The sequence below is a fragment of the Phodopus roborovskii genome, unplaced genomic scaffold (genome assembly GCF_943737965.1).
Source record: "Phodopus roborovskii unplaced genomic scaffold, PHOROB, whole genome shotgun sequence".
Classification (NCBI taxonomy): Eukaryota; Metazoa; Chordata; class Mammalia; order Rodentia; family Cricetidae; genus Phodopus; species Phodopus roborovskii.
In genome coordinates, this window is record NW_026126645.1 from 1,024,995 (window position 1) to 1,050,224 (window position 25,230).

The 25,230-nt window shown below is 46.0% G+C and overlaps 2 protein-coding genes across 2 annotated transcripts in view; one reads left to right on the plus strand and one right to left on the minus strand.

The window, feature by feature from the left end:
* LOC127213221 (blood group Rh(D) polypeptide) overlaps nt 1-7,342 on the plus strand; it is a 29,462-nt gene extending 22,120 nt beyond the window's left edge. Inside the window, exons 7-10 of the mRNA XM_051173530.1 lie at nt 2,834-2,961; nt 4,278-4,357; nt 6,080-6,153; nt 7,307-7,342. Coding sequence (XP_051029487.1) covers nt 2,834-2,961; nt 4,278-4,357; nt 6,080-6,153; nt 7,307-7,342 — 318 coding nt within the window. The remainder of the gene's footprint in view (nt 1-2,833; nt 2,962-4,277; nt 4,358-6,079; nt 6,154-7,306) is intronic.
* Nucleotides 7,343-8,969: 1,627 nt separating this feature from the next.
* On the minus strand, nt 8,970-25,044 carry Tmem50a (transmembrane protein 50A). Its single transcript, XM_051173632.1, has 7 exons — nt 24,985-25,044; nt 22,901-23,005; nt 20,293-20,405; nt 15,716-15,783; nt 13,616-13,708; nt 10,999-11,059; nt 8,970-9,395 (listed from the first exon to the last, which is right to left on the minus strand). The coding sequence occupies exons 2-7, from the start codon at nt 22,991-22,993 to the stop codon at nt 9,350-9,352; spliced, it is 474 nt and encodes a 157-aa protein (XP_051029589.1). The 5' UTR covers nt 22,994-23,005; nt 24,985-25,044; the 3' UTR covers nt 8,970-9,349.
* Nucleotides 25,045-25,230: the final 186 nt, after the last annotated feature.

A 25,230-nucleotide genomic window follows, 5' to 3' on the forward strand; every position in this document is an offset into this window, starting at 1 on the left:
TAGTGGCTAGCTGCATCCTCTGATCTCCAGGCAAGCTTTATTAGTCAGAACACAAACAAAATATAACACAATATTCTCCCCTTTTTGTGTAAATAAAAAGCAAAGATTATAATTAACAAAGAAAAACTAGAAAAACTATATATACAATAAGTACAATAACTATATACAACTATATACAGGCAATGATTACATTAACAATGTCTAGTCCATTTGCATTTGACAAATTCAGAGAAAATACTCCATTATCTGTCCTATATCAAAGACCCGAGAAGGAAATAATATTATCTGAGTAAGCAGGAAATGCAAGCAAGCAACTTCCAAAAATGTGAGAAATGACAGAAATAGACTGAAGATGGATGCCCCAGGCCTAGAACATCTGACAGGCTTTCCTGTGAAGCAGGGTATTCTGGAGGGCTGTCCTGCCTTGTCTTGGCAAGGTTTGACAGTCACTCTCTTTTGTGTCCTGCTTGTCTAATTTGGACAGCACTCTGTCAGCCGTCGAGGCAAGGGCAGTTTCTTGCCCAGTGGCTAACTTTTGCCATAAAGACAGTAAATTCCATGAAGAGTTTCTTTGATGCCCACCATCTTCTCTGAAGTAGAGGTGCTGTCAGAAGCAGACATGCCTCATTGTCATAAAAAAGAAACATGTTAATAAAACGTCTTAAATGCCATATTCTGTGAAACTCTAAAGTGTTTGAAGACTGTCTATCTAATATATATATATATATACATATATATATATATGCCTATTTGACCTTAAAACATACTTAATATAACAAGTTCGATTGTAATAATGTAATAATCTGCATTTTTTATTATCTTAAATAGTTTGTAATAATAAATTTCAAGGTCTAGAAATTTACAACATATCATTAAATGAGCTGTATAGATACAATAACTTGAACAAGAGTAGAAATGTATGTATAGTATGCTCTAAAAAATAATCTTACATTTGTATAAATGTACAAAAATTCATATCAATGTAAAATATTTAAAACTATAAGTTGCTTTTTTGATTTAAAAGTAGATTCAATAACCTGCTTTTTTATCTTATAATTTCTATAACACATATACAGTAGAACAAAAATAACCTCAATTTTGTACCAGTACACAAAAATCCAAGTCAATGTAAAAATATTTCAAAATAGAGTTGCTATTTTGATTTAAAAGTAGATTCAATAATCCACTCTTACTTCTATACCCTCCTTTTTTCTTTTCAAAGCAAAAACCTTGAATCTAATCTCCTTTGTTCAGCTTTTTTCCTGACCATTACCAATAACAACTTGCAGCCAACCCCCCCTAAACAAGGCAAATGTCCATAACCCACTGAATGACCAAAACCTGCCCACCCCACTTCTTGGGAATGTGGACACTGTGTTCTTAAAACTAATCCCTGCTGTCTGGGGGTGATGGCTTTTTAGGAGCCCCTGAAAAATTTTGGGATATCAAGTCCTGGGAGAGCTAGCTGTATCATTTGTTATCCAATCTCTATGGAATGCATAAGTGGAAGGCTGATCTCAAGTCTTGGCTAGAGTAGTCTGTGAGGCTGGACCAACATCTCAGCTAGCCACCTTGAAATTGTTCTGAGCAGTTTGTAGTTCAAAGTCGATCGTTGTGTGGTGTTTGTCAGCTTAGTGATATTAACATAGTCCTGGTGGAAATGTCATTATGGGGCCCCATCCTCCTTTTTGGAGACTTCAGAGGTCACTGTTAGGTGTGGTCATGATTCACTGCAGAAAATGTAAACATTTTAAATGTCATGGGCAGCAGATCTCCAAGAGGTTAAAGGGCCATAATTTGTTACGTACATCCAGAGTATAAAAACTTAATTCCTAGTTACCTGATGGAGACTCAAACCTGAAATCATGTACATGTACAGGAAGCTAGATGAAGCCTTTTTCTAGAATTAGTTAGTCCTCTCTGTTACCATTAATATCATGACAAATCTTACAAATTTTGAAATATTTACACCTTAAGAAAAGCTTTTTCCCCATCCCCTTTGGTTTTTCAAGACAGGGTTTCTCTGTAAAGCAGTCCTGGCTGTGTCGGACCTAGCTCTGTGGACCAGACTGACCTCTAACTCACAGAGATCTGCCTGCCTTTGCCTCCCAAGTGCTGGGAAACTGTCTCAACAGTTTCCTAGAACAGGATAATCATGGGGTTGTGGTGGCAGATGCTCTATCCCATGAACTTGTGGGGGCCATGTCACATTCCAATTGTGACAACATCATTGGGAAGTTTGTCAGAATTGCAGGATCCCAGTCCTTATCCCACAGCCCCAGCCAGTAAATCCTCTACTTGTGTGTGTGAGCACACATGTGTGTGCATGTGTGCATGTGTGTGCATGCCAGAGGATGGAAACCAGACCTTTGCATCTTCTAGGAAAGCATTTTCCTTTCCATCAATCTATATTCTTGGCCTTTCTGAGATTTTTTTTTTAATCAAACTTTTGTTTTTTATTCGTGTGAAGGTTTTGCCTGAATGTACTTTTGTGGACCACATGCAGAATTTGGAGGTCAGATCCTCTACAACAGGAATTACAGATGGTGGGAAGCCACCATGAGGGTGCTCAGAACTGACCCTGAAGTTCTGAAGGACCTGTAGAAGAGCAGCCAGTGCTCCTGGCTGCTGAGTCATGTCTCTGGGCCTCTCGTTTTGACATTGGAAAGGTTTCTGGGGGGTGGGGAAGAGGTGAATGTACCGATAAGCCATCTTTCAGTGAGCCTCCATGTCTACTCCCTTTGGTGGACCTGGTGTCAAGAACCTATAGAACTGAGAGGGGCTACGGGTCTTGCTTATAGATCTACTTATAACACTGTTTTGTTGTCGCTAGGTGTGTTTGAACCGCATGCTGCAGATCCAGAACCCCAATGGTATCCACTACACCTTCGGCTTGCCTGGTCTGCTAGGAGCAGTCACCTACTGTCTGATGTCTGTGCAGAGCAACTACCGTATATTCAAGTGGGTGTCTTGGCCTCTTTCCTTAACCTGCGTCCAACTTTGGAGGACATGTACCCAGAGTCAACTAATTCAGAAAACATTTTTGTTTTTAATTATTACATTTAGGCAGGGTGAGCTGGGCATAGTGGTGCAGGTCTTAAATCCCAGCATTCAGGAAGCAGAGATAGGTGAATCTCTGTGAGTTACAGGCTAACCTGATCTACAGAGTGAGTTCCAGAACAATCAGAGCTATTACACAGAGAAACCCTGTCTTAGATTTTTTTCTTTTAGATAGAGTCTTACACTATAGCTCAGATTGGCCTAGAACTCACTCATGCTTCAGCCTCCTAAATGCTGGGATTATAGGTGTGAATACCACATCTGACTTCAGAAATGTTCCTAACCTATACTTTGCATGGAGCTACCAGCTCTCCAGGCCACTTCTTCTCAAAAGGGGGCAGCTTAAGACCAGGACACAGGCACACAGGTACACAGTTTGGAGGCCCCACAAGCCAACACAGCAGGCCAATTGGGTTCAAGCCCACTGAGACACTTTCTGACAGCCATGGTGGTTGAGGTCCAAGTGTTAAGTGTTACAATGGAGTCAAGAGCAGCATTGAAGCATTTGTGGAGGTGGTAGTGAAGGCTCTATTTCCAACTTTTTGTAATTGTCTTAGAGTTCAGAGAGAAGGCCAAGCAAGGAGTGCTATTTTAATACGAGCCAAAGTACACAGGCAAGGATGATGCTCCAGTAGCTGAGCCCTGCCTTCTGTTTTCTTGTGTTTCTACTTGTCTGTTGACTGTTGCATCAAGAAAGAGGAGCAGTGCCCTAAGGGGCTTGGTTAGGAGAGGGGATGTGTCTCAGCCAGTAGAAACTTTTCCATCCTCTAGCACAAAAACTGGGTGTGGTGGCATACATCTGGATCCCAGAACTTGGCAGATGGAGGTAGGAGGACCAAGAGCTCAAACTTGGTAGAGGTAGAGCCTACCACATAGCCTGGTGGAGGCCAGCCTGGATTAATGAGCTCTGAAGGGGGAAGCTGGGTTATTCAACGCCTCTGAGTGTAAGATTACACTAAAGAGCCAGTGTCGGCCAGGCTTGGGCTGACCCATGGAGTCTGGAGACTTTGATGTGCCAGAGAGGACCGTGGAACCTTTCCTATTCCAACTACATCTGCATAACTCTGCAAGAAAGTGGCAGGGACATGGCAGCTGGGGAAAGGCCACTTGGTTTCTTCAGTCCTTCTTGACCATGTCACCACCAATGCCATCTGTCTTGTTTGTCCCCAGGCCTGCAGCTTGATATGTGAGTGGCCTCTCTGCTTTGTCCATTCTAGGGTTACCAGCCAGTTGATCAATGACTTTGGAGCTCTCAGCTTTGTTCTGGCAATGGGAATGGCATCTGGACTCCTAACAGGTCAGTGCAGTATCAGGCCTTCGTCCACTAGAGGGTGCCATGTTACAGGTGTACATGCCTGGCCAGGTTCTCCAGAATGCACCCCTCAGCTCCTGCTTTTCTCTATGGAGCCCTGACCCGGAATTCACAGAGATCCTCCTGCCTCTGTTTCCAGAATGCTGGAATTAAAGGCATGAGCCACCACCGCCTGGTTACATGATGACCTTTAAGAGATTTATTTTTTTAGTTTTATTTCATGTGTATGGGTGTTTTTCCTGAACGTATGTCTATGTTATACTTGCATGCCTACTGACTAAGGAGGACAGAAGAGAGATGGATCCTCTGAAACTGGAGCTACAAACAATTGTGAGCCATCATGTAGGTGCTAGGAGTTGAACCTGAGACCTCTAGAAGAACAAGTACTCTAAACCTCTGAGCCATCGCTCCAGCCCATCAAATGCTGTTTTTTTAAAAAAATGAAAGAATCAGCTGGGTGCATCTGATCTCTGCTATGAACCAGTTGCTCTGGACAACAGAGAGAATAAATGCTCAAGCCTCCTGGAGTGGACCCTGCAGTGAGCACACTGCCCACAGTAGTGAGCACACTGCCCACAGTAGTGAGCACACTGCCCACTGTAGTGAGCACACTGCCCACTGTAGTGAGCATACTGCCCACTGTAGTGAGCACACTGCCCACAGTGCATTGAATTTAGCACAGGAAGTCGCTCCTCTCCTCTCGTCTCCCCTCCCTTCTTTTCTTTTTTCTTTTTCTGAGACGGTGCTTCACTCAGTAGCCCAGGCTGGTCTGGAACTCTCTACCCTCCTGCCTCAGCATCCTAAACACCATGCTTCTGGGCAACTTTCTTTGTTTTGCTGGTGTCAAAAGAGCACAGGGGGAAAATGGTTCATGCTGAGTGGAGACCAGTTAGCTTTCTTGTGACTCATCACAACATTAGAGAACTGGTGATTACAAATAACTTGGAGAGCTGGAGAGGGAGGGGCCTCAGCACAAGAGCACTGGCTACTCTTGCAGAGGACCCAGGTTCAATTCCCAGTACCTGCATGGTGCTCACAGCCATTCCTAACTACTCCAGGACCAGGGATCCACTGCCCTCTTCTGACCCTTGTGGGCAGCAAGGGTGTCGCTCTCCAAGGTACTCTTGTGCTTGAGACAGATCCATCATTCCTCATCATCATCTTTCCTCCTTTTCTCCTCATCTTCCCCCTCCCTCCCTCTATCCCTCGCTTCCTTCCTGGGTTTCACTATGAAGCCAAAGGAGTCTGACTGGTGATCTTCATGCCTCTGCCTCCTGAGTGCTGAGGTTACAGGTGGATGCCATCTCTCTCTGCTGTGCCAAGGCCCTTCTAGTCTGTCTTGGGGAAGGTTGTCAGATCCACACCCATTGGATGCTGCTGGGTATTGACTTCAGCCCTGCAGTCTCATGGTTTCATAGGATATATCTATAGAATGAATGTGGGATCTCTCTCTCTCTCTCTCTCTCTCTCTCTCTCTCTCTCTCTCTCTCTCTCTCTGAGACAGGGTTTCTCTGTGTAACAGCCCAAGCTGTTCTGGAACTCACTCTGTAGACCAACCAGGATGGCCTTGAACTCACAGAGATCTGCCTGCCTCTGCCTCCCAAGTGATGGGATTACAGGCATGTGCCACCACCCAGTTTATTTCAGTGATCTTGAGGTAACAAATGAGCTCTGCATATTTTAACATTTAACTATCACTTGTTTAAGGTTGGCTCCTAACTTTCAAAGTGTGGAGAGCTCCCCACACAACCAAGTACTTTGATGATCAGGCTTTCTGGGAGGTAAGATTTTTCAAGTTATTAACATGATAAGATTTAGTGTGTTTGTGTGTGTGTGTGTGTGTGTGTGTGTGTGTTTTCAAGGAGATCAGAGGACAACTCATGGGAGTCCTCTTCAAGTGCCTCAAGCTTAAACATAAGGAAATGGAGGCCCATTGGAGATTGTTTTAGAGACTACAACAGGAAAATCCCAAACTTGCTCAGAGGCTTGGGGGGGGAAAACAAAAGAAAACCTAGCCAGTTGGACAGCGACTCCGGAGTGAGCCCTGCATGCAGCTCTGGCCTGTGCCAGTGGCTGCAAAGGCAAGCAGCCTTTTCATGAATTTGTACCCTAAAAGTTGGGTGCCAATGTAGCATGAAAAAAAAAAAAAAAAACCCCAGTGACAGATGTTGGAGTTAAAGCTGAAGATCAGAAAAGCAAAGCAGCCAAGCCACTAGAGAGTTCTTCTACCAAGAAAGGGCAATCCTGTGTGTGTGCAGACTGCGCTGAGGCTACACTGAGCCCCTGCCTTAAGGTGGTGATAACACACCACCTTTAATTGGGAGTTCCAGGTCAGCCAGGGCAGTTACACAGAGAAACCCTGTAGACCAGGCTGGCCTCGACTCACAGAGATCCTCCTGCCTCTGCCTCCCGAGTTCTGGTATTAAAGGTGTGTGCCATCGCTGACAGGCTAAATATTTAAAAAACAATTTAAGCACGCACACACACACACACACACACCAAAAAACAAATCAATGAAAAATAAAGAGAAATATAGAACTAAGATCTCTCCTAAGATTTTGAATGTGACAGTCGGATCCCAGCCTACTCTACATAGTAAATTCCAGGACAGCCAGATCTAACACAGAAACTGTCCCTAAAAACCAAAACCAGAGAAATAAAATGCAATGTGTGTTTTGCCTTCACAGTTCCCTCACTTGGCTGTTGGGTTTTAAGGAAACATCTGAGAATGAGGATGATGACGGTGGAGATGTCCCTCTCGTTGCATTCCATTTGTGTTTGTAATGTGTTACAAGAAAGTCTTCCAAGTTCAAATGTTTCATTTCATGACAGATACAATCAATGCTGTTTGCTGCAGGCGCTTCATTAAAGTTCTGGTCCAATTCTGTCGACAACTGTTTCGTTCTTCCCACACTTAACATCACCACTACCCAGGTGGTTAACTTCTGGCTACAGCAGCACAGGAAGTGACGGGAAACTAAGAACCTCACATCTGGTCATTGCACACAGGCTTTGGATCCCTCAGAGGATGGGGAGAAGGTGGGGCCGGTTATGGGGCGATGGTGCATTTTTTCAAGTTCCTAAGAGGTAGACTCAAATCTATCACCTGTGGATTTGTGATACCATGGAGGACGGCAGCGAAGTGGTCCTTTGTGTTCTGACAAGCCAGCATCTTTCAAACCCATGGCAGCACATCTAAGCCATCCATGACAGCAATCATGGCTCCCAGTGGGCAACTGCAACAGCACAATGAAGGCTGAGACTTCAAGCTCTGCTCTGAAAAATTTGTATTGTTATGTACGGTGGGACCTGGGGGGTGTGGTGTGTTTCGGGGAGGCCAATAGTTCCAGGGGGAACAAACAGCTGGTCTGTGTAATGCTAACCAACTGAGGGGTGTGCTGAACTTGGATTATCTTTTGAGCGGTAAAATGAAACACAGAATTCAAACCACTATAAAAAAAAAATGTCAAACAGGTGGTGGTGGTGGTGCACACTTTTAATCCCAGCACTCAGGAGGCAGAGGCAGGCAGATCTCTGTGAGTTTGAGGCCAGTCTGGTCTACAGAGAGAGTTCCAGGACAACTAAGGCCACACAGAGAAACCCTTTGTCTCAAAAGTCAAAAATGAAACAAGGAGATTTCACCCAAGCTAGAAGCTGTCAAGTCCTGGAAATTGTCACCTGTGCCCTTTCTTCTTTGCATCTGTACCCACCAGGACCCCATGTCACAGCTGGTTATGTGCTCTTATCTGAATTAGCAATTCGATGGCGATGTCCACAGAAGGGATGGGAGCCTGGTGGTGGCCTGGGCTTCTCTAGTGTACTCTCGCTGTCTCTGGGAGGCCCCGAATGAAGTTCCACTTACTGAAATGTTCACCAGTGTCTCTCCCTTTTACTTGCATTTATTTCATGTGGAATTTCTTCAGTTTCTTCTGGGTTGTCACTATTTGGGCAGCCTCCTCTGCTGGCTCCAAGGAATTCTGTCCTTCTCTTCAAGGAGCATTTCCATTGGCTGTGGCGCTGGGACACAGGTTAACCATGTAAGTCTGGTGTGTCTTGGGTGCTCAGTTCTCCCGGATATCTCCAATGACTGAAGAATCTATGTCCAAACCCTTCAGTTCTACAGTCCCCTGTTGTTCCTTTTCTTTCTTTCTTTCTTTTCTTTTTTCTTTTTTTTTTTTCTTTTTTGTTTCTCTGTGGCTTTGGAGCCTGTCCTGGAACTAGCTCTTGTAGACCAGGCTGGCCTCGAACTCACAGAGTTCTTCCTGCCTCTGCCTCCTGAGTGCTGGGATTAAAGGCATGCGCCACTGCCACTGTCCAGCCCCACTGTTGGGTCTGGCCACTTCTTCCATTTTTCCTTCGGAATGGCACACAGTCCTTCTTTAAAGTGCCATCTTTCACATACTCAATAGTCTGTGTGGCACAGGTGTTCTTAGTGGGAACAGATATTTGAAGCTCTTGACCTACATTCTTTGAATGGTCTTCTGGTTCGAGAGAGTCAGGAGCCATTTTCACATGAAAAGGAAGCTGCACAATTTCCAGGTAGGACCACACAAGCCATATATACAGTATAATGAAAAAGCACTCTGACCACTGAACGGTTTTTAATAACAAGAAAATGTTTATACATTATTCCACATTGGACACGGTAGAGGCCGTGCTTAGTAAACAAACACTTTGGATCCCAGAGCAAATCCTCACCCTGAAGGCTCCACCATTTCTCAGACCATGATAGAAGCTGACAAAGTTACTCATGTCAACAGTTTCCCTTCCCATTGCAAAAGCTGAATAGGAGCACGCCATACTAGACTGTTGCAGTTTACATACGAGTTCTCATGATTCTAGCATTATACAATTTTAAGCTGAGATTATACTCAGAAATACGTTTAGAAAACAGCATTACAAAAGACTGGGTGAGCAGTGAAAAAAAAAAAATCCCATGCAGGTGGCTGTGCTGCAGAGGCGGGCCGGTGGGTATCTTCATTGCCACAAGTCCTCCGTGCGGCCGAACTTAAACACCAGCCCTCTGTGGACAGAGCAGGAAGCACAACATACATCACAGAGAAACCTCACGACACACGCTGAAGAAAAGCATCCGTGATCCACACACGCTGACTGTCCTAGAGACATGAATTCTTCATAATGCCAGACTGCTACTTACTGTCACTGTCCCCAGACCTGAGCTCTTACTGCTGAGGCTTCTGAAAAGCCAGCCAGTATTTGGTAGTGTTCATTACCTACTTGATCCAACAAGACTTTTGGGGGTGAGCAAGGGATGGAACCCAGGCCTGGGGTGAGCATGCTGGCCCCAGGCCTGGGGTGAGCATGCTGGCTCCAGCCCATCCATATACCTTCATGGGTTGTCTTAGTGTGTTAGGCCCACAGTCTTTATCCCTAAGCTGCTCACATCTGATGACGCGCGTCATATACTTCAGTGGGTGGCCTTTGGCGGGTGGCAGACACACACACCAAACATCAAGGAGGCTGTAGCCTTGACTGGCAAGGAACCTACTATACAAACCACACTATCCTTGAACTTATGGCAATTCTGCCTCTGCCTTCCACTGCTACGATTATAAGCGTAAAGCACTATGCCTTGCTGTCAGTTTCTGAATGCATTTGAAATTGATTCAGACGAAAGCAGGGCAATGGCTCCATGGGTGAAGTGCTTGCTGAGAAAGCCTGACAAGCAGTTTCCTATGTAAAAGGAACCTATGTAAAAGTGGAAAGAGTGAAGCAACTGTTAAAGCTGTCCTCTAACCGCCACATGCGTGCTAACACGTGTGCGCATATGCACACTCACCTCCATATGCATATGCAATAATAATAAAGAAGTCACTAAAGTATGCAAAGGATCCAAAGGACGGCCATATTTGAAATGGGCTTTGATGGGTAAACAGGAGTTCAGATGAGATGGGGTTTGCTGCCTAATTTTATGTTAACTTGACTCACGCTAAATAAAATCACCAGAGAGGAGGGAATCTCAATTTTTTAAAAAAAATGCCCCCTCAACACCCCCTAAGACTGGGTTGTAGGCAAGCCTGTAGGGCATTTTCTTAAGTAGTGATTGATGAGAGAAGACCCAGTCTATTGTGAGTGGAGCCATCACTGGGCTGGTGTTCTGAGTTCTAGAAACAAGCAGACTGAGCAAGCCCCAAGGAGCAAACAGTAAGCAGCACCCTCCATGGCCTCTGCATCAGCTCCTGCCTCCAGGTTTCTGTCCTGTTTGAGCTCCTGTCCTGACTTCCTTCAGTGACAGTGATTTCAAAGTGTAAGCCAAATAAACCCTTTCTCCCCAAGTTGCTTTGGTTCTGGTGTTTTATCAGTGGATAGAAATCATAACTAGGTATTTTTGGGTGAAGAAACAGCACCTCAGAATTCAAATGCCAAGAAGCCAAAGGCTAAGGGCTAAGGGGTGGAGGCCCACGATAGCGCTAATGCCTAGAATGCATGAGGTGGGGAAAAACCCTGCCAGGCCTAGTGGCACACACTTGGTGGTTCCTGCCGCTTAGGAAGTTGAAGGACTGCCTGAGTCCAGGAGTCTGTATTCAGCCGGGGTTACAGACCAATTCCTTCCTTTAACGAATACATGCACACATGTGCGATTAAGAATGAAAATCAGAACTTACCCAAAAAAGATGAAGGCATTCTGGAAAAATACAGCAATTCCAGGATATACTACGGGCTTTTCTGTGAAAACAATTGTAAACTTAGAGGTTAACAATTTCCAAACAGTTGGGTCCAGGGAGACTAGCAAACACCAGCTTTCTTGCCTAGCACAACTGACAATTCTAGCAGCAGTGATGGGAAGATTCAATGACATAATACACGGCAGGCAGCACTGGCTCAGTAGATGTCGGATCCCTCTGTTCAGCTACTAGTACTTCCTGAGGACACAGTATACATAAAGGACCCTGTGAGATACGCCGAGGACCCCGTAGAACACAACTGACAATTGTCTGGCCTTCAGGGAGCCGCACCACCGGCCCTTGGGACAATCGGAGAAGACAGAGCAACCCAGAAGAGGGAGTAGGGCACATGGACACATTAGCCCCGGAGGCCAGGAAGACCCTGCAAAGGGCAGACACCAGAGCCAGGGCAGGGGACAAGCAGAGCCACAGGGGGCAGAGGCCCTGAGGCAGGAGTGGCCAGCATGGGAGAGGAATGGCTGCTGGATAAGACAAGGGAGAACAGGGAGGCGAGGGGACAGGCAATCGTGACAGGGGACTGTGACATGAGCCAACCTGTCCTAACAGGACCCCGCTGCAGGCAAAGGGAGTGGCAGGCAACCTGCTAGGAGGTTCTTTTAGGGCAGCAGGAAAAGGCTGTGGTGGGCGAAAGAGGGTGACAGTCATGGAGGTGTCAAGAGGAGGCTGTCAGGGTGCACACACCCCAGACTGGATGCTCAGGGTGAGAGAGAGAGAGGGGCGCGTCCTTTGACAGGCCTACACATGTGGAAGGACTCAGTAGCCTTAGCTGAGAGGAGGAAGACACTGCAGGGCCTTGCAGGAACCCTGAGCTGAGACCTCAGCACCTCTGCCCCCAGGCTGTCACAGTACTCACTGAATGACAGCTCAGAGCCCAGAGGCGCAGGCTCTCAGCTCTTTCTTATCCCAAAACAGCCTGAAGTTTTGTCTAGGCCTCTGCTGTTCCACATTAATAAACACAGCCAGGGCTACATAATGAGAGTGTGTCTCATAACAACAACAGCAACAAAACAATCAACCAAATCAGATGAGGCTGGTCCAAGCTTTGCCTGGCACTATGTTTTTACTATGACAGCATGGCCTATTTTCTCTGGACTACTAAATATGTTTCCTATTTCTCTAAGGTCTCTCAAGTGGAGCATCAGTCAGGGACCCAAGGCCTTTTCCAGCTCTGGCCTTAACAGCACATGCAACTTTTAATTATTTTTCCTATGTAAAAGGAGATTAACCCCACATTACCAAGGAGGCATAACTGAATAAATGTTGACTAAATGTGACAATGTGGTAAACACGTGTAACCTCCGCACTCGGTAGGTGGAGAAGGGGAATTGCTAATTCCAGGCCACCCTAAGCTACACAGCAGGAACGTAATCCTGGTTTGATGCTGAACACCTATAATCCCAGAATTTGGGAGTCTGAGTGAGGCAAGAGGATTGATGGGAATCCGAGGCCAAGGCTACAAAAGAGTCTGTTTCACCAAAATAAAAATAAATAAAACCAAAAAATCCGAGGGCTGTGGACTAGCTCAGTGGGAGAGTGGCTGCCTGCGAGGGCTGTGGGCTCAATCCTTAGCACCTTACAGTGCTGTTAGAGCTCTGCAGAGATGTGACAGCTAGTCACTGGCAACTTGCCTACAGCATATCCATGAACACCCCACAACAGATCACGAGAGTGCATGACCTAATCAATGAGCGAATTCAACCATGGATATAAACTCTTGAGACCAGTGGGAGTGGCGGGACTGGGCAGGCAGGCCCTCCCTACAAGAGGTGGGCCACAGGGGACAGACAGGCTTTGAACTAGGTGGGCCACAAGGGACAGACAGGCTTTGAACTGGGTGGGCCACAGGGGACAGACAGGCTTTGAACTGGGTGGGCCACAGGGGACAGACAGGCTTTGAACTGGAGGCCTGTTGGTTCTGTTTCCTGGCTGCTGTGTGGTGAGCATCTCTGGTACACTGAGCCATCCCATCCGGCTCTATCAGCATCAGAGCCTTGGAGTCATGTGCCCCTCAACTGTATGCTCGGGCCAGAGCCAAGACAGCCCCTCTCTTTTTAAGACGCTCCTCTCGGGTCACAGGACTGAGGATTCTACTCTGGAGTTGATAGCAGGGCTCAGAGTTGTATCCCATTCCTTCAAAGCACCACGTTGGAAGAAAAAAAACCATGCAAAGCTATCTACTGATGGAAGGAGATGTCTCTAGGCAGAATACATTGCAATAGTTGGCTCATCTACACATAAAATATTATTTTAAAAAGTTTATCCAAAAGTAGTTTTTCTTTTTTTTGTTTTCTTTCGGTTTTTCAAGACAAGGTTTCTCTGTATAGTTTTGGAGTTTCTGTTCTGGAACTCACTCTGTAACCAGGCTGACCTTGAACTCACAGAGATCCAAACTCAGAGATGCGCCTGCTTCTGCTTCCTGAGTTTCCTCCGAGTGCTGGGAGTAAAAGCATGCGCTGCCACCACTGCCCAGCCAAGTAGGCAGTTTTGATACAAAAAATCCAAGCTTGAGATTAAAACGTAGGCAGCATTTCCTTACCCTTAGCGACATAACCTCCAAAGAGAATCCACATGGATGCAATCAGGGATCCAAAGGCCAACATGAAACCAATGAAGAGCCAGATGCGAGCGCCTGCAAAGACACCATGTTAGCACAGCTGCTCAGCAGACGGTTACCGACTTTACAAAGACAACCAAATTCCAAGCTGAATATGTATGTACCTCTATGATCCCAACAATTAGAGGCAGGAGGGTCTGAAGTTCAAGGCCAGCCTGTGATACACAAGACCCTGCCTCAAAGACAAAAGGGCTGATGGGGGGGTTCAGGTAAGGGACACATTGCCAAGCCTGACACCTCAGTTTGCTTCCTGCAATCCAAATGGTAACAATAGAGAACTGACTCTGATAAGCTGTCCTCTAACCTCCATAAAGGCATTATGGCGTGTGTATACCCACACTCAATCGTCAACCAGGGTGGTTGAGGTAGAGGGAAGGCCAGCCTGAACTACACAGTGAGGTATGGTGTAGGCCAGCAAACGCTACAGAGACTCTGTAACATACACACAACAGAAATAAACAAATATATGCCTGCAGGTGGTGGTACATGCCTTTAACCCCAGCATTTGGGAGTCAGAGGGAGGTGGATCTCCAAATTCAAGGCAGCCTGGTCTACAGAGTGAGTGACAAGACAGCCAGGAAAACACAGAGAAACCCTGTGATGGGAGATGCCATTCTGTAAATATGTTTCTCATACTGGTTAATGAACAAAGCACTGTTGGCCAATAGGAAAGCAAGAGAGGAGGGACTAGGAGCCAAGGATGAAAGAGGAAGTAGAAAGGAGGAGTCAAGATGGAGAGTCTGGAGAGAGCAGGACGCCAGCAGGCTCTCCTGTAAGATGAGACCACGTGGAAATACAGAGATTAACAGAAATGGGTTAATAATTAAGACAGAGCTAGCTGATAAGAAACAAGTAACTGGCCAACAGCATTATATCAAATACAGAGTCTCAGTGTGTTATTTGGGGCTGGAACGGCGGTGGGACAAGACCAGAGGCCGGCAGGAAAAACCATACTCCTTACAACCCTGTCTCGAAACAGCAACAAAAAGAAATAAACCAATATAAAAAACAACCCACAATGGACCAGGCATGACGGCACACATGCCTGTGATCCACACTCTTGAGGGGTTGAGGCAGGAGGATCAGAAGTTCAAGGCCATACTTGACTGGACTGTATGAAGTTTGAAGTTAGCCTAGGCTACCCGAGATCCTGTATCAAAGCCAGGGGCCACTGAGATGGCTCAGTGGATAATGTGCTTGTTACTCAAGTCTGATGACCTAATGGCATCCCTTGAACCTTCTTAAATAGCTAGACACAGGGCTTAGAGAAAGCACAGCAGATAGAAACACTGCTGCTGCTCTTCTGGTGGACCTAGGTTTGGTTCCCAGAACCCACATGGAGAGCCAACACTCTCTTCTGGCCTCTGCTATCATCAGGCACACACGTGGTACACAGACAAACACATAGGCAAAGCATCCACACACATTAAAAAAAAAAGTTGGGGGGTGGGGCTGGAGAGATGGCTCAGAGGTTAAGAGCACTGACTGCTCTTCCAGAGGTCCTGAGTTCAATTCCCAGCAACCACATGGTGGCTCACAACAACCATCTATCATGAGATCTGCTGCCCTCTTCTGGCCTGCAGGCAGATATGCAGACAGAACATTGTATATATAATAAAAATAAGTAAATAAATTTTAAAAAAAGTCTAAGATTACAAACTATTTCAAAATGCAAGCCAGGTATAGTGATGCACATCTATAGTTCCAGGCCAGCCACAGGCTCCATAGTGTTTGTCTAGGAAGACAAACAAAAAGTGCTAATACAACCAAATTCAGGTAGTTCAATGTGCTTCAGATTGTGCTTTGCAAATATTGCTCTCTGCTGCAGCCTGTAGACAATTAAGGCTACTTATTACTGCTGAGCTCATATATTCAAGCCTGGTGGTTTTTGCACTCACAGTCTGCTTGGAATCCAGCACCCCATCCTACACCAGGACACAAGCAGCTTGGCAAGCACCCTTCTGTGTAGTCTCTCACTTCAGGGAAGAAAGATTCATAGTAAGATGCTGGTGCCTATTTTACCTGTCTGGCCCAGACAGCCTTCACTGTAGCTGTCACCTCGTACTTGTCCATTTGACACTGCGTTAATCCTGTGGGAGGAGGAAAAGCGAGAAGTCAGGAGCTTTCCCTCCAAGGAGATGCTATCTATAACATCAAATTATTAAATGCAATAAGTTAGGGTTTCTCAAGGTGAGGTCTCCTGAGTCTCGTGTCACGGGTCCACACGAATCAAGTCACTTAAGGAAGTCCCTTCAAGTAAGACATGCCATGGAGTCAATAGCTGTGGTCTAGACTGGGAGAAATGGCTTTGTTTGAAAGCTTCTACCCTCACCTTAAACTTACTGAGGCAGAATCTACAGCGTGGAGCCACAAAACTAGTATTAACAAATTTTTCGGGTGATTTGACTGCTTGTGAAAAACTGAGTGACCAGCTTGGCAGTCAAGAGCATGTACTGCAAAGCAGAAGACCCAAGTTCACATCCTAGCTCACCAACCATCTGTAAATGCAGCTCCTGGGGGATCTTCACTCACATGCACATACCCCCATACATTACTGTTAAAAATTAACCTTGAAAACAACTCCAGCAGGGGCTGGAGAGATGGCTCAGAGGTTAACAGCACTGGCTGCTTCTTCCAGAGGTCCTGAGTTCAAATCCCAGCAACCACATGGTGGCTCACAACCATCTATAATGAGATTTGGTGCCTTCTTCTGGTGTGTAGGCATAGTGCAGACAGAACACTGTATACATAATAAATAAATAAATCTTTAAAAAAATTCTCATAAAAATTGGCTGGGTGGTGGTAATACACATCTTTAATCCAAGCACTGAGAAGGCAGAGGCTAGCACATTTCTGAGTTTGAGAACAGCCTGGTCTACAGAGCAAGTTCCAGGATAGTGAGGGCTACACAGTGAAACCTTAACTCGAAAAACCAAATCAAACGAAACCAAACCAACACCAACAAAAAAAAAACAAACAAAAAATTCTCAAAAAGTTGTCTCAGAACATGGAAAACAGAGGCAGGAGTTCAAGACCATCCTGGATGTGGGGTGGACCCTATTCAAACATAGCAAGATCAGGAATGAAGTGTGCACTTCCTCCAACACAAACAGCCTTCCCAACCTGCTGAGACTTCCACACTTCTATTCCCACTGCACAGACCTTCACCTTGTCTGGACCTGTGTGCTTGTATGTGTGGCATCTGGTAGCTGGACTAGGGAAAGTGTGAAAGGGATGACTCTAAGTCCTGGGATTTATAGGTGTCCACCACCAAGCCCAGGGACTCATTTTGAATGGATTCTGGAGGAGAAAAAAAAAAATTTTTTTTTTATTTTAAACTAAAACCTTTGAATTTTTCTATTTCTCTCAATAATTATGAAATACAGCATAGACACAAGGTGGTAGCACAAGCCTTTGATCACAGCACTTGAGAGGCAGAGAGGTGAATCTCTGTGAGTACAAGGCCAGCCTGGTCTACAAAGTCAGAGCTTTGTAGTAAGTAAGTAAGTAAAATACAGGCTAAAATAAATTCTTTGAGGTCCCTGTACTTGGCGTAGATGTATTTTCACTTCCCCCTGGCACACAGCCTCTGTGAGCTGCAGACAGAGAAGGAACAAGAGGGACATCTGGAGAGAGAAACATCTGGAGAGAGGCACATCTGGACAGATGAAAGAGTTCTGACTTAATCTCAGAGACTGATACAGATGTACATATAAGTGCAAATATACCCAGCACCTGAGGCAGGAGGAGCATAACATTGCAGGCTAGCCTGGGCTATACAACAAGCATATAATATACAATAAAGACAGAGTGCTGGCATCTGTTTCAGATGAAGTTCCTCTGCATGTATGAAGCAGAGGGGAAGGACACAGGAGCTCACACTCTGTCTGCATGGGGAAGGCACAGCACGGGGAATAAAAGGCTTATTGGGGCAGGAGAGAGAAGTAGGCTGGGCACAGGGCCATCAAATGTCTGTGGATATAGGAATAAATTCTCTCCTCATTTAGTCTGCCTTCTCAGCACGTGTAAACTTTCCTTGAGTTTGTCTGAATTTCCTTAAAGATCACAGAATATTTTATGGCTATGAACGATGAAACGTCTGTCACACCATCACAAATAAGCACCTATAACCACACGTGGAGTAAGGATAAGGGTATGGCTATGCCAGAGCGCTTGTTTGCCATGCTCAAGGCCCTGAGTTGCATCCCAAGGCCAAGGAGAATGCATACACACAAGCATGCATATGCACATATGCATGGAGAGAGAAGATGCAGACAGCAACAGTAGGGTGTGGTGATGACTCAATAGAACTCGGTTTGCAAACTTAGCTGTGGTCACAAATTGCCAATCCCTCTGGCCTACAGCAGGCCAGGCCACTACTTGTCCTCATAAGCAGGGTGGTGGGGTGACTTTTCTCCTTAGTATTACAAGAATGTTATGGGGAGAATTCCAATGACTGAGAGCACTGAAGACCAGAGGTAAGCCCCCCTTACCCTGGTGTTCAGCAGGACAGCCACACCTTATCCATTCACCCTAGCTGAAGTCCTGACCTGGGACTCAAGTGTTCTCAACCTCTCAGACTCCTCAAGAAAGAATGGATGCCAAGGGTTAACAGATATCTGAGCAAAAGACTGAAGCATGTCAAGGCCAGGCCTGAGGGGGGCGGTGCACATATGTAACCCAGCATTGGGAGGTTCCAGTGTGAAAATAACCAATTCCAGACCAATCTGGTTACATAGTGGGACCCTATCTCAAAAACAATAGCTGGGGTGCTGGAGAGATGGCTCAGAGGTTAAGAGCACTGACTATTCTTCCAGAGGTCCAGAGTTCAATTCCCAGCAGCCACATGGTGGCTCACAACCACCTATAATGAGATCTGGTACCCTCTTCTGGTCTGCAGGAACACATGCAGGCAAAAGACTGTATACATAATAAATAAACCTTAGGAAAAGAAATAGCTGTTCCCAGAGGAAGCACTTGTAATTAAGGAAACATACAGGCACAGAGTCAAGGAAAGTCCTTGGAATTCATTCAGCAGGATGGGGGATGGCACAAAAGGACAAAGAGATGAGAACCCATGACAACTTGCCAAGCACAGAGGGCCAGTCAGAGAGACAGGATAGGAACACCAGGGGACAACGTAATTATTGTACAGCTAGAAGGCAAGAACCAGAAGGAAATTTCAAACTCGAAGTCACAGATTCAGTGAGCCTTTCTTCCCTCTCCAGCTCCCTCCCCAGTTCCTGGCCCCTCTCCCACTCCAGACCCCTCTCCTACTCCAGACCTCTCTCCAGCCCCTGACCCCTCCCCTCCAGCCCCTGACCCCTCCCGTCCAGCTCCTGACCCCTCCCCTCCAGCCCCTGACCCCTCCAGCTCCTGGCCCCTCCCCTCCAACCCCTGACCCCTCCCCTCCAGCTCCTGTTTCCTCCCCTCCAGCTCCTGACCCCTCCCCTCCAGCCCCTGACCCCTCCCCTCCAGCTCCTGACCCCTCCCCTCCAGCCCCTGACCCCTCCCCTCCAGCTCCTGGTCCCTCCCCTCCAGCTCCTGGTCCCTCCCCTCCAACCCCTGTTCCCTCCCCTTCAGCTCCTGACCCCTCCCTTCCAGCTCCTGGCCCCTCCCCTCCAGCTCCTGGCCCCTCCCCTCCAGCTCCTGGTCCCTCCCCTCCAGCTCCTGGCCCTTCCCCTCCAGCTCCTGGCCCCTCCCCTCCAACCCCTGACCCCTCCCCTCCAGCTCCTGTTCCCTCCCCTTCAGCTCCTGACCCCTCCCTTCCAGCTCCTGGCCCCTCCCCTCCAGCTCCTGGCCCCTTGTCAGCTTTTTCCCATCTGCACTAGTAGTCATTTAACATGCTGTCACTTAATCTCACTGTCCACCTCACTCTCCTATGGACTGCTCCTGTTTTAGCCTTAACCATTTCTCTCACACTGAGGACAGAGGCTGACTACGAAACCTAGTAAGTACCTGTGGGAGGGTGAAAAGCCCGTAAGGAAAGCACACCTTGTTTCTGAGGCGAACAGGAAATGCTAAACTCTGCCACAACAGAAGCAAGCACAGCAGAGGGAAGTAGGGAGGTGCTATCAGAGTGGAGAGAAAGGGACTGGACTCGAAGCAATCCTCCTGCCTCAACCTACACAAGTGCTGGGATTTTTATCTTGCTTCTTTTAGATTTTATGCACGCCAGTGTTTTACACACACACACACACACACACACACACACACACACACACAGGCACACAGGCACGCACGGTACCTGCAGAGGCCATAGAAGGGCACTGGATCCCCTGGAACTGGAGTTCCAGGGGGCTGTAAGCCACCAAAAGGGTGTTGGGAATCAAACTCAGGTCTTTTCTTAAACACTGAGCCATCCGCCTATACCTTTTGTCTTGTTTGTTGAGATCAGTGTCTTGGCTGGTATGGGACTTCATGCGTAGACTAGGCTGTCCTGAAACTTGCAGCAATCCTCCTGTCTCTGTTTCCTGAGTGCTGGGATTGTAGGTTTCAGTAGTGTGCCACTGTGCCCAGCTGTCCTTCTTACCTACCAGAATTTTAAATTGTATCTAGGACCATTTAGTTTGTGACACTCTAGGTAACACCACACTTACATGAGGAAGGCTATGGTTGCTATGACGCCACAAGCATGGTATGAGTGGTTGAATTCCTCCATACTGGGATAAATAACAGCTGCATCTATGATGATCCACCACCCTGTGAAAAACTAAAAACAGACAAAATAAGGTGACATCAGTGAGGACAGCAACAGCACATGGGTGGCTATGGAGTATTGCAACCACAAGTCCCCTTCAAGTGAATTTCCATATTTCATCAGCCATCCAGCAGCCTCACACTTGCGATCTGTATCTGTAGACTGCTGATTGAATATCAGGTACCCTGAACCTGCTCACACTAGTACAGACTTTACAAATCTGTAGGCTCATTTTGTGACCTATAAGTTATGACATATTATGGAGAAGGAGTAAAATGAAGTCAGGTGGGATTGTTCATGCCTATAAACTGCAGCATTCAAAGGGCTTCAGTATAATTGCATTGAGTGTATCGGGGCCACACAGAGAAACTCTATCTTAAAAATCCAAATGAAACAACCCCCTCAAAAAAAACCCTAAAACAAAAACCAATTGAATAGGACTCTACAGTATGGCATTAAGAGTGCTGCGGACGTAGCTTGCTAGTTGAACATTGTCTGGTGTGCACAAGACCCTAGCTTCTATCCTCAGTACCACATGTACAAGATGCTATTAACCAAATCCCGACCAATAGCTTAGAAGAGTTTGAAACGAGCCTCCTTTTTCTCACTCTGTAGAACATGCTGGCCTTGAACTCACAGAGATCCACCTGCCTCTGCCTCCCAAGTGCTGGCAATCAATTTCCTTTAGCAGATTATAGACAGATGTATATGCTTACTAGGACAAATAGTGGCCTGTGGGCATCCCCCCCTCCGCCAAATGTGTTCAAGACCTAAAATATTTTTTTAAATAGTTATATGTCTGAATGTCTTGCCTGCATATATGTCTATATGCATCACGAATATGCCTGGTGTCCATAAAGTTGGAAAGAGGGCATCAGAACCCAGGAAGCTGGATTACTAAGGGTTGTAAGCCTCCATGCAGGTGCTGGGAACTGAATTTGGGTCCTCTTTAAGAGCATCAAGTACTCTTTGTTGGGAACCAGCAGTTTGCTGACCCTGCCCCTGATGATGGGCGGGACGCTCACGGCCATGTCTTCTCTACTCATGACTTACCTGGCTGCCAGGGGACTCAGTTACGAATGTGCAAGTTTCCCTTTTAAAGCAAGTGTGCCAAACGCACCTCTCTCTCTCTCCCCCTGCCTTCTGTTGGCCACCAGCTACCCCCCTTTCTCTCCCCTCTCTCAATAAACTCCACGTGGGCGCTGAGTCTTGTGTTTGTGTTTCATAGGCAATAGTTGTATCAAAAAAACAGCACTCTTAACTATCTCTCCAGCTCTGCATTCAAGGTCATTTATTCATAGACTAATCTGAGAGTTTCTAAAATGGTAATAAATGTCACAACTTTGGAAAAAAATATATGAAGATTTCTTTTAAACACACGATAAAAATCAGAGACTAGGTAAAGAGAAGACATTTAAAGTTAGGTTTTCTAGTCATTCATTTACTTAAAATTTCTTCTTTCCAGGCTGGGACTATAGCTCAGTGACAGAGAACTTGCCTTCTCTGTGAGGTTCTGAGTTCAGTGTTTAGTAAAAGTATTTATCTTTAGAATAGGCAGCAGGTAAGATCTTAAACTTATCAGTCTGCATGAGGAATTTGCCATGTAAATAATTATTTTTTAAATTACCTCTGAGTGTAATATTTTAAGGGTTAAGGTGGGGCACACCTGTAATCCCAGCACTTGGGAAGCAGGAGGGGCTGGCTCAAGGTCATCCTTGGCTATACTAGGAAGTTTGAAGCCAACATGAACTTCATGAGGCCCTGTATAAGGGGAAAAAAGAAAGAAAGAAAAAAAAAAAAAAAAGCTCTTGAGCTCCCTACTGTTTTTCCCCTATGAGATTAAGGGAAATGTGACCTTTGGATAACCTGAGAAATGGGATTATCTGTCTTGACTGCTGAAGACCAGATTGTTTCTCTAACCCTTTCTTTTTCTTTTCTTTCTTTCCTTTTTTGAGAAAGGGTCTCACTATTGCTCTGGCTGTCCTGGAACTTGCTCTGGAGACCAGGCTGGACTCAAACTTAGAGATCTACCTGCCTCTGCCTCCCAAGTGATGCAATCAAAAGCGTGCGCCACCACTGCCCGGCTCTTCAACTCTTTTTTAAATTTACTGTACTCACGGAGAGTCAGCATAACAATAAATAAATGCATAAAGTATGTTTCATTCTGCCAACTATTCACAAAATTACACTGACACTACTAACAAAACTCACAAATAAAACATCACTAAGTAAATCTGGTGATCAATCTTTTAAAGTATACTTTTTTGTTTGTTTGAAAGAGGGTTTCTCTGTTTAACAGCACTGGCTGTCCTGGAACTAGCATTATAGACCTGGCTGGCCTAAAACTTACTGAGATCCACCTGACTCTGCCTCCCAAGTGCTGGGATTAAAGATGTGTGCCACCACTGCCCAGCCTAAGTATACTCTTGAAAGACAACATACACAATCCAAAAGGTCTACACTGGCACACATCAATATAAGAAGGCCAAAGCCTCCAGGACACTCACTAGAATGCCAGCAGCGATGGAGGCAACAGTATTCCGCCTCTCTCCCCAGTCCATGCACTCTGAACATCTTGCGCCTTCTAGAAATCCAGACATCTTCTCAGGTCACTAAAACAAGATCAACACAGCCAAGTAAAGTACTTCTGTTTATCAGATTCAAACCTAGATGGGTTCCTGCAAAATAATGCTCATTTGTAATCTAATACAAGTTACAAACTATTTTTATTCTGGCTCTACATATTTCTTCAGAAATATGATGTAGCTTTTGGGGAGAGTGAGGTACTTTGGATTAAACCTAAAGTTTCATAAATGTTGGGGAAGCACTCTACAAATAAATCAAGTTCCCAGCCTGTCCCTGCTCCTAGGTTTTGACTTTGTGTTTTGTTTTGTTGGGTGTGTGTACACGTGCTTTTAGTGTTTGATGCAGGCTCTTTCCCAGGCTGTTCTCACATTCCAGGTAATCCTCCTGCCTCAACCTCCCACATGCTAGGATTATAAATGTGAGAACCAAGCCAGGTTTTATGCAACTTTTGATAAACTGCCAAATTCTAACTCTGGAAAACAAAATTTTGATTCACTCAGCACATATATACTTTTCATTTAAAACATGGTTCTCTCGGCTGGGAGTGTTGTGGTGGCCTTTGCCTGTAATCCCAGCATTTGGCAGGTTAAATGAAGCAAAATGATTGCACTCAGGCAGAGGCCAGTCAATGAGTTTCAGGCTAGTCTTTCTCAAAAACACAAAACAATTAACAAAACCAAAACCCAAGAAAACAAAACAGGTTTTAGCATATTTACATTTGGGATTACCCAAACCTTAACAAAAATGTACTGAGCTTCTCAAAGTTGTCATAGTCTATTACTCCAATTCCATTGTTAAATTAATCTAAGCAGTCCTTTAAGTAATGGAGCGCTGCCTGGCTGTGGTGGGCATGCATAGTCCCAGCACTTGAGAGGCAGAGGCAGAAGGATCTCTGTGAGTTTGTGACTAGCCTGGTCTACAGTGCTAGTTCCAGGACAGGCTCCAAAGCAATACAGAGAAGCCTGTCTTGAAGGAAAAAAGAAAAAAGAAAAAAAAGAAGAAAGCAAAGAAAAAGAAAAAAGAAAGAAAATACGAACTACGGGTTTTATTGCTGCTTCATTCCTTTCCCATTATTTCTCCTCTATGTAAAGGGCACTCATTTTACTTAGTATCTCTAACTCTCTGCTTCTATTGAAGTTTCAGCATCCCCAACAAAAGTGCAAACCTGAAGTTACCTAAGACTGAAAATAAGAATGTGTTGTCAAATTACCACAGCGAACTGAAATGATGTTAACAAGTTACATAAAAACCTTCTTCAACACCCTCCCTGGGGAGCAGAAAGGGGATGGGCTGGGGTTTGGTGGAGGTGATAGGGGAGGCTGAGAGGACTGGGGTCGACGTGTAAAACAACTTTGTTTCAAATTTAAATTTAAAAAGGAAAGAGAGAGAGAAAAAAGGAAAGAACAAAACAAAACAAAACCTTATTCAAGCCTAACTGTGCAGACCGGGCCCCAGAAATATCACGTGATCTTTACTTCACAGGATAATGGGAAAACCTCAATTACACACAACTCGCTCACAGTGAATGAACAACCTAATTCCCCCATAACTCCCTAAAGAGTGCGATTTCGGTTTTAGCTTCCTCTAAACAAGCTAATAAAAATTAATATACCTTTGTGATGAGTTCGGATCTAAAAATACACTCGTTTTTTATCTAATACTTGGAAAGAAACTCAACCCACTACGTGTAATTGTCCCTTCGCCCCAACGGCTCCACCCGAGTCCATTTTTCGCTGCACAATTACTTGACACCTCAAAGGCAGGCCCGCCCTACAGACTCTGGAAGAACAGGGCGCGGCCACGCGTGGGCCGGCAGTGCTGCTCTGTCGTGGGATCTGCATGCCTAGCTCCGCAGTTCTGCGGCCAGAGCCGGCGACAGGAAGCAGCCGCGCAGATCGCTCGAGCTCAACTGCAGTGGCGGCGTCCAAGAGCTGGGGCGCGGCCCGCACCAATGCGAGTTCGAGCCCAGCCCGGCTCGCTGCTCCGCCCTCCCGTCCGCACTCACATCCAAATGGGAGCCGGGAGTCGCCCTGCGTCCGGTGGCCTCACTTTACTCCAGCTCTGCAAGAAAACAAAACAGCCACTGGCAACCAGACTCCCGGATGTCAATGTGCAGACCCCGCCTTCGAGCCAGTGCGCATGCGGATCGTGGCAGAGGACAGGTCCCAGGGCGGAGTCTGTGGGTCACGCCCATCGCGCCGACAAGTCTGCGCAGGCCCAGACTCCCTTTTCTAGTCCCTCTGGTCACCGT

Bases quoted from the DNA above. Each gene is read 5' to 3' on its own strand.
- Tmem50a (XM_051173632.1), bottom strand. From the start codon at position 22,993: ATGTCTGGATTTCTAGAAGGCGCAAGATGTTCAGAGTGCATGGACTGG. The intron at 20,406-22,900 runs GTGAGTGTCCTG...GTCTGTTTTTAG, and splicing joins CCATCGCTGCTGGCATTCTA to TTTTTCACAGGGTGGTGGAT. The intron at 11,060-13,615 runs GTAAGGAAATGC...TTGTTTTCACAG, and splicing joins TGGAGGTTATGTCGCTAAGG to AAAAGCCCGTAGTATATCCT.